Source organism: Aplidium turbinatum, chromosome 10 (genome assembly GCF_918807975.1).
Source record: "Aplidium turbinatum chromosome 10, kaAplTurb1.1, whole genome shotgun sequence".
Taxonomy (NCBI): Eukaryota; Metazoa; Chordata; class Ascidiacea; order Aplousobranchia; family Polyclinidae; genus Aplidium; species Aplidium turbinatum.
Genome location: NC_137481.1, coordinates 10,669,307 through 10,677,946, shown reverse-complemented (window position 1 = coordinate 10,677,946; position 8,640 = coordinate 10,669,307). Strand labels below are relative to the sequence as shown.

Genomic DNA, 8,640 nt, shown 5'->3' with positions numbered 1-8,640 from the left:
AAACAGTGCAATGTGGCATGTTGGTTTGCGAAATGTTATGGCGAATAAATGAATACAAAACAACACAGGCAGTTGTTGATAAACTCACCGATGAGAAATTTGGATTTTCTCGTCGTCTTCCAAAGCCAATTCAGTTGCTTTCTGTTGTGCACAGAAACCAAGTTGGCGGAATGACTTTCTCTGCAAATACGTTGCCCCGAATTCCAGCTTATGTGCGACTCATCAGCAATACCGATCAAGAAACACCTTCAAATCAATACCAAGTGTTGAAGACTATCCTATGTAACAACTTGGGTTATAAGCACCGAATCAATGAAAAAATTCTTATCTGCACACCATGGGCATAAAAAGTTGCCCTTTTGCACTGTTTCAACGAGATAAAAAGCCTATTTTTGCTGGTTGGAAAACCTACCTATCTTCGTAAAGCTTCCAGCCTTCCTCGCAACGAGGCGAAGACACGTCATATGATGATTGACGATTGCTTTGTCTCCGTCCTGGCTTCCACGGTTCCCATTGAGCTCCGTTGCAGCGATATAGAACTTTGGTGATCGCTTCAAAGTATAAAGCGTCTCTTTTTGACAGAACACACTGCTGCGTTATCGAACTGGGCAGAGACCGTTCCAAAGGAATCTTTCAAGAGAAAGGTAAAAATGAATCAAAACAAGGTGAAAGTCGTTGCACGTTTTTACATTCAAGTTATGAAATACTTTTAAGTTTAGCTTACTACGCGGGTGGCGCTGTTGGCTAGGGTTTGAACGTTCCCTCCGTTTACAGTGATCGTTGCTGATGTGTTGCTGTTTTTCACCTTGAATTTCCCTTTGTACTGTTTAAAAAAAAAGTACAAACATTTGTAGAGGTAAACAAATATAGTACTGTATGACGGTTCTGATGCCCCCTGAAAGCGCCGAACTGCAATTAACAGAGTTTTACATCACTTCAGAGTAGCCTAAGCCTGGAGGCCTTCTGTAACACCTACAATTTCAAACTTCCTCACCAGATTTCGAACTACTTGTGGTTCATCATTAAGTTCCTCTTGATCTGGATGTTTTATAGGCAATCTCTCTGAAAAAAAAATCATTTGTCTCGAAACCAATTGAGAAGTTGGGCTACTTTTGCAAACAAATATTGGGATTACCTTGTAAGTTAGAGGACCACAGAGGTGGGCTACTTGGTAAACGAAGGTCGTGATCTTCTGTTTCACCCGTTGAGATGGGAAGCAATCCATGAAACTGTGGATACATTTTGTATTAATCAAGTCAACAACGTTTGCACCATGATCAGTGACACGAACAGTAGTTACTTGTGTGGAAGGGACTAAACACTGTTGTGTTACTCAGCGGCACAAATTATACAGTAGAACTCGTCTAATTCGTCAGTTTGCCTTATTCGTCACACTTTCGGCGGTCTCGTTATGGTGTGCAGTAGTTTTGACCTGTTTGCATAATTCGCAGTTCGCCTAATTCGTCACTTTTTTTCTAATCCCTTTGAGGTGACAAATTAAGCAAATTCTACTCTAGTTGATCCGCTATTATAGTCTCCCAGCAGTATTTGGCATATATTCCAGTCTAGTATTTAATTAATCAATTTAGTTTTTGGCCTGTGTCGTGCATTTACCTGCATTTGTTAGTCGACTGTTGAGTTAATGCACAAAAGGCAGCGGTTTAAAAGAAACATAGCAAATACGTTTTACTCACAGTCCAAATTCTAACAGTTTTATTTCTGAAGTAAGTGGATGGAGATACCGTAGTTCCATGGCCCAATTTTCCATACCTTACTTTCTTCAAACCTGCACAAAACAACGTGTGTAGGCTATTCTACATGAAACCAATTTAATCACATTTTAACTTCAGAGTGATTGGGCTGTGAAAAGATTTTTGATGATCGGAATGAAACATAAATTGTTTACATAGATAATGATTTGAAAGGTCCAAGAAAACTAGCAACAAAACGAAGTTTTTGCTTGAACACTTGTAAAACCCGAATGATTGGTAATCCTTCGAAGAACATGGCTCTGACAAAGTCACTGTAAAATTTATTGCAAATAATAAACGTAATAAATCCTACACTGCCTACTTTAAATTGAATTGCAGTTTCTAATTTTCGTTGCTTTTCGTTTCGAAGTGACAGCAAAACAATTGTTTTAGTTTCAAAACAAATCAAAATTCTTCACTCTTCAACTTTATTTCAAAATGAAACAAAACCCATGTAAAGGATTTTCCATGAAAACGAAGCAGTCTATTGAGAAAGTTTCAATCTTAAAATAAATTAAAACAATCCTTTTTAAACCAAAAATTTGGCCTACCTGCTGCAGGCTGGTCCTGAACAACGTTTGTTTTCGTTTTCTTGTTTCGTTTCTTTCCTTTCGTTTTCTTGTTTCGTTTCTTTGCTTTTGTTTTTTTGTTTCGTTTCCTTGCTTTCGTCTTTTGCTTTTTCACAGCTTTTAAACGTTTTTTTCCTGAACTCAATATGAGAAAATTTAGGTTGAAACTACCTTATTTGGAACAGCTTTTCACAAGCCTAGCCTAATAGTGTAGTAGGCCTAAGCTACATACAAAAAGTTGTGCGTAGCACAAATTTGCCAACTTCTGTTCTATGCTAGTCTTTTCCTGAAGCAACATAAATCGTGAAACGTGGGTAATGGGTAAAGCCTTTAAAATTTTCGTCATTGGGTGAAAAAACACAGCTGTGTTTTGCAGATAGCCTATATCGCTAGCCTACGTTACCACGAATACCTCCGCAACTTTTATGTCTTGCATCAAATATGATCACCATTGACGACCGTTGCTTTGGTGAAAGGACCGTATTGACTGGAGTGTGCAACTTCACTGCAAATTTTTCTTTCCTCTCTTCCAACCCATCATTTGCTATTGTTGCCGTCCAGATTCGCATGTTCACATCTTGAAACAAACAATGTCAAAATATATAAAGCCAAAAGTTCAAGTCAACCCAGTTTGTGGATACATTGATTAAGTGGAGAAGCATTATATTAAGTCAACATGCTAACATTCAGACAGCTTACCCCTGTTCAAAAGATGCGCCACCAAGTAGGATGACAAGATTCAAACAAAACCTAGCTTAGCGTGTGAAAGTTGGTTGGAGGATCGCTGAGTTATCGTATTATTACTTTGGTTGATTAGTTGGAATCTTTATTCTCAGGCTGAAAAGACCTCTACAAAATTATTCCTGGCAGCTTCGCATACTTTTAGAGGCTTTGAACCACTGACACAGGCCCAGTTACCGAGATTGACAAAGTAAAGTTTACAATTGTCTAGTAATTGTTACAATTATCGACTGTAAGCTATTTAATCCGCTCGGTGCCGCTGGCTCAATGGAGAGCAGACCATTAAAATGCGTTGCACAAGAGCACACCCCGAGAGCCGAACTTAATAAACAACCTAACTTAACTAGGAAATCACAATCAGCCACAACATTTATAAAAAAAACGTGCTGAACTGTGAAACATTAGAAAATGTTTAATTTTCCGACGTGCATTTCGTAAAAAAAATTACTTGGGTCGAACTGCACTTGAGATGCCGAGCTCGGTTCAAAGTCGGAGCCAATGTTAGCTGACATGGGTGTGACCATTATCCCGACAAATGATGACGTCAGCAAGTTTCCAGATCGTTGGATCTGCAGGGATATTGAACCAACGTCTTCACAAACCTTCAATTTTTTCTTCATCATTTCAATTCGTGACCACGCCATATTGAACCTAAACGCATCAGCAAAGACAGAGCCATTCATGTGGACTTCACTAGTGCTCGCTTAAGTTTTGAGATTTTAAAAACTCAACAATAAAAGTGCATAGCCTATATGAGCCAAAATTATAAGTAAAGCCAATTTGGGTTTCATTAACAAAAGTTTCCAAACAAGCAAATTGTCGAATCCTTTTCAGCCATGAAAATGTAACAAAAAAGGTTGAAAGGTCTGATCAAAAAATAAAGAGCCCAACATGTAAGTTAGAAACTAACTTATGTAAAGCAAACCTTTTAAAAACTGTTCATCTTCAGTGCTATTGAAACTTGGGATTTTAATTTTATTTTCTATATATTTACCTATTTTCTACATTATTTTATATTCTATTTTCTTTGACGTAAAATGGATGATGTCTTTGGGTTTTTCATTTTTTAAACAAAATATAACATTTGAAGAAAAAAGCGAGTAAAATTCTGGCAATAAGTTTGGCAAAGTCGGGGGGCCCGGGGCACCTACACCCTCTGTCCCCCCAAATCCGGGCCTGATAACGTAACTATTTCGTAACGCGTACCTGTTTCCGTGAACAGAGTTGCCCCAAGAGTCTTCTAGATCAAAGACGAAACTATCATTTGTCACTTTAAGCTTGCTCGACACAACATAAACCACAATTCGCTTGTTCAGATCAAGTTGTGTAAACTGCTGCACGGGGTCTGGAAACTCATTTGATGTCTGAGGAAGGAGTATATAATATTTGTATTTTGTTTCAAGTCATACGTGCTTTGGAAAAAAAACTTGTTGTGGAAATAAATGAAGCTTTCAAATACTTTAACACGTGCTATGTCAAATACTACTCACTTTTCCTAAACCTACCATTCTAATAACTCCATAAGAAGGCGGCTCTGTCACTGAGTATGTGATCTCGCTTGGATCACGTGATTCACCATCCACCGCCTTCAGCACATGATTGTCAATATAAACTCCATAATCCGGAGCTCGGCCCCTACCTGCAAAAGATTGTCGGCGTTATAAAGTCAGAACCAAAAATTGTATATGATGGCTTTAAACAAACGCAAACTAAATATGAAATAGGCTACTCACCGAGCTGCTCAATTGATGTGGATTGTTGGTTAACTGTCACGACAGGGGGCGTCTCGTCAAGCCTCTCGATTCTCAAATTGAAAACAGTTGGCTCTGTTGTTTCTTCACCTGCACGAACAACAGTCAGCAAGAAGTTGCTTAAAACCGACGCGATTATTGACACTTCAACGAAAACCACACTCACCTCTATACATGTATCCGGTGTGGATTCCATCCGTCACAGTGAAAGTGAATCTATCAATGTGTGATTCGTCACCACTGTGTTGATATAAAAAGTCACCATTCTGCAAATCCACCGCCGATACTAAAGTGTTCGACTGATGGATCTGCCGCCCTTTCAACGATAAGGTGCCATGCCGTGGAAGATCAAGCACAACAAGCTTCAAGTTTTCTGCACAGAACAAAAAAGCTTTAAGACCACAAAGCGTATGTCCTTCGCGTTGTGCAATAATAAAATATACCATAAAACCATATTCACTAAAACACAAATGCTACTCGTTGCTTAGGCAATAATAGACATACTGCAAAAATTAATACTTCTTTTGAGTAGGTCTAAATCAAAAGTGTTTCTAAATGGGATATACAGTTAGTGTGTCTCATTTGTAGTTTGTCCTTACTCTGTGATGTGTCCTGATCCTGTATATTTATAATCCTATTACTGACGGCAACTGATGTGCCACTGAACAAAGACAAATCTGCCTGTTCGTTTGAAGAAAGCGATGCAACATCGCCAGCACCGATCGTCAAAGTCGGGATTTGCGAATCGACTGAAGTGATGAGCACAGTCACTTCTGCTTCTCTGGACTTTAATCCGTTGCTGGCCAAGACTCGAAAAGTATCAACTGGAGTGTCTTCCTTGCTGATGTGAACGTATAAAACCTGAAAAACAATATCCTCTTGTTGGCGTTTATTTTATTAATGCTTCTCAGTCTGATAAGATTTCCTCAACCCGTGCTTCTTCATGTGATGTGATCTGGAACCAAGGGTCCATGTCTTTTAGCACATCAAAGTAAAGGTCCTACGCAAACTCACGTTCAGTGCGTTGACTAGTTGTCTTTTTCCCTTCGTGTGTTTAGACGTACTTCGTGTTGGTATAAAGAAAGTCATGCAAGTTTAAATGACCACCTCTTTGAGAAATGTTAAATTTCCTGTTTTCTTTGGGTTTAGCAAACGATTCTCTTTGTTGTGTTTTGAAGAAACAAAACCGGTCCTCTTCAGCGAACCTTTAGAAATGAAACGTTTTAATTTATAAATGTTACTTATTGGTTTTCAACATACATTTCTTGCTAGCAAGTCTAGTTGGGTGAACATTTCAATAGAAACGTTGGGAAAGGCGACGTATTCAAGTTGACCAAATACTGGAGTCCTGATGACATCGTAGGTAATGTCCTGGGGACTTCCCGAGTCGTCACGAGCAACCAATACGTTGGTTGAAAGGAATGCCTGCAATAATGTACACCAAAATTTACTATCACACACAGTGAGTACTTCTTGCAAAAAGAATTTTAAACGTCTCACTTGTAGGCTAGTGCTTGATTTTTGAATTCATATCGTCAGAGGGGACGGCTAGTCTGTCGTTGATTCAAGACATTTTAGTCAAGTTTTTATCTATCAGATCTAGACTCTTTTCCACTCAAAAACATAACATGCTATAATGCTAGATTAACGTCTTTAATTACAAAATAACATCAACATTCATGGTACCGGAACTGGAGGATCGAATAACATTCAACAACACCAGACATTCCAATTATAAATATTGAAACTTCAGGTTCAGGGGAATAAAGCCAAAAGAAGAAGGCCCTAACTCCAGTTAGAAAAGGTTTTGGTTACTCATAATTTTGCGTGACAGTAGCATATATTACCCCACTGCCAAATTCTATTCCTTTGTGGCCACTAACTCACCATTAGGCCTAACGAATTTACCTGAAGTATCACTACAAACCAGTGGCGTATATTCAGGATGTTCAAGGTGTGCACTGCACACCCCAAGAAATCCAGAAAAAAATAAAATTTCCATCGGTTGTCGATGTTCTTTACTTTCATAATATTCTAACATCTTGCTGCATGCTGATTGCTTTCTTTTCAATTGCAAAACTTGTCCCCTTCTAATTTTAATATTCCTACGTTTGAGGTCATTGCCTTTAATATTTTTCGGTCATTACCTTTAAGCTGGGTGTGCACTGACAGCTTGGCGAGTGCTATTTAAAATAAACAATTAAGAAAAATGACGTCACAAGGCAGCGAAAACAGCAATGGTTTTAGGTCAGCCAGGCTGTGCACTCGCTGATCTGCACACCTTGGCGCGTCATTGGGGGAATCCCAGGCAATAGCAAGTTTTAGCTTGTTGGATTAGAGTTTGAGGTGATCAGCGTTGGAAACAACTTTTGCTAGAACTGAAGCAAAAGCGAGCTTTCTACGACGATGTAATTCAAAAATTTATTGCACAAACAAGAAGAATCGAATTATGCTATAGATGAATTTTCCTTCTGTAGTCGAGATGTTAAACATTTTCGTTTTTACTAAGTAGTACGGCGGATAAAAGTACAGCCGACCAAGATAGCAATCGACTTTCTTTTCTTGTTTATTATCGAGTTGCTTTGCTATTGTTTTAACTTTCACCTGTTTGTTTTTAATTCGCTTGTACATTTCTCAAGGTGTTGCGACCGTGCCTAATCCTTGCATGAAGTAAATCATTTCCATCTCGAGCACGCTTTAACTTTCGCGTTTTTTCAGACTCCTGCTGTGTTATGGCAAGTAATATTGTTCGTTTTGATGGTCGGAAATAAAAAGTGAACTGAAGTATGTGACTTTAGAAATGCAACTTAATGTTTGATATTATTAAGTCTTTCATTCAATGCGCTGTCAAATAAATATCTATTTTGTATTCTTCTCCATTCCGACAACATTATTTTTGTCAGTTCTGTTCATGTTCAGAATTTGTGCTGAAAATGCTCTCTGAACGCACCAAAGTCAATGTTAATTTTAAAAATTTTCTGGGGGAGGGCCCTCAGACCCCCCGCTGTTGCTTTGCCGTCACTGAACGTGAACACCCTGTCAAAGTGGTCACGGTACGCCACTGCTATAAACAAGTTCATGAGTAAAACTTTGCTGACCTGTTCGCTTTCATTAACGTGCAATGGATGGGTTACGATGTGAACGGCACTTTTCTTCGTATGTTCAATGTTGATGATGAAATTCTGGCGTCCGGACGTGTGGTCGCCATCTGTTACGGAAAACCTGAAAGAATCCTGTCCGAAACAAAGACAGCAAAATCAACTTCATACTTTTATATAGAAATGTTTGTCCATAAAATCTTGGACAAAATACCGATAATTACTGTAATTTATTGGATAAAAATGAAACATATTTTCCTTCTGTCTTTGTTATGGTCGAGGCTACGTTGCAAAACAGCAAAATCGAACGACTAGAACATAGCTTCATCGTAAACTCACTTTTCCTTTCGAGCCTAAAACACTTGCATGCTTGTATCGTAGTCTGTTCATTTCCACATCCCACTCGGTGAAGGTGTCCGCGTATTGCAAGTCCACCCAATCACCTGCTCCATCGTCAACTGAAATGTTGCACAATCTACTTATATGATTTGCAATTATTAAAAGTTTCTGATCTGTGTATTATCATCTTGTGGAATCTCTTAACCACATGACAAATTGAAATACGCAAACCGATGTATTCAAACGTTAGCCTATTACTTAGGCATGGTGAAATCAACCAATGCCTATACAAGCGACAAGGCGAAAAGGTCGATGTGACCTACTGTACTTTGCGCCCAAAAAAAAGTAAAATAGCCGGCATGCTTTACGTCACATTTTTATCAAGGTAAAA

The 8,640-nt window shown here is 38.7% G+C and overlaps 1 protein-coding gene across 1 annotated transcript in view; it reads right to left on the bottom strand.

The window, feature by feature from the left end:
- LOC145778950 (FRAS1-related extracellular matrix protein 1-like) overlaps window positions 1-8,640 on the bottom strand; it is a 29,051-nt gene that overhangs the window by 1,535 nt on the left and 18,876 nt on the right. Inside the window, exons 27-43 of the mRNA XM_082590538.1 lie at window positions 8,250-8,368; window positions 7,911-8,045; window positions 6,073-6,237; window positions 5,412-5,673; window positions 4,979-5,185; window positions 4,795-4,902; window positions 4,567-4,700; window positions 4,268-4,425; window positions 3,510-3,712; window positions 2,733-2,897; window positions 2,303-2,455; window positions 1,695-1,786; window positions 1,136-1,229; window positions 995-1,062; window positions 725-823; window positions 413-630; window positions 89-246 (exon numbers count right to left, since the gene is read on the bottom strand). Of these exons, the coding sequence (XP_082446664.1) occupies window positions 89-246; window positions 413-630; window positions 725-823; window positions 995-1,062; window positions 1,136-1,229; window positions 1,695-1,786; window positions 2,303-2,455; window positions 2,733-2,897; window positions 3,510-3,712; window positions 4,268-4,425; window positions 4,567-4,700; window positions 4,795-4,902; window positions 4,979-5,185; window positions 5,412-5,673; window positions 6,073-6,237; window positions 7,911-8,045; window positions 8,250-8,368 (2,538 nt within the window). The remainder of the gene's footprint in view (window positions 1-88; window positions 247-412; window positions 631-724; window positions 824-994; window positions 1,063-1,135; window positions 1,230-1,694; window positions 1,787-2,302; window positions 2,456-2,732; window positions 2,898-3,509; window positions 3,713-4,267; window positions 4,426-4,566; window positions 4,701-4,794; window positions 4,903-4,978; window positions 5,186-5,411; window positions 5,674-6,072; window positions 6,238-7,910; window positions 8,046-8,249; window positions 8,369-8,640) is intronic.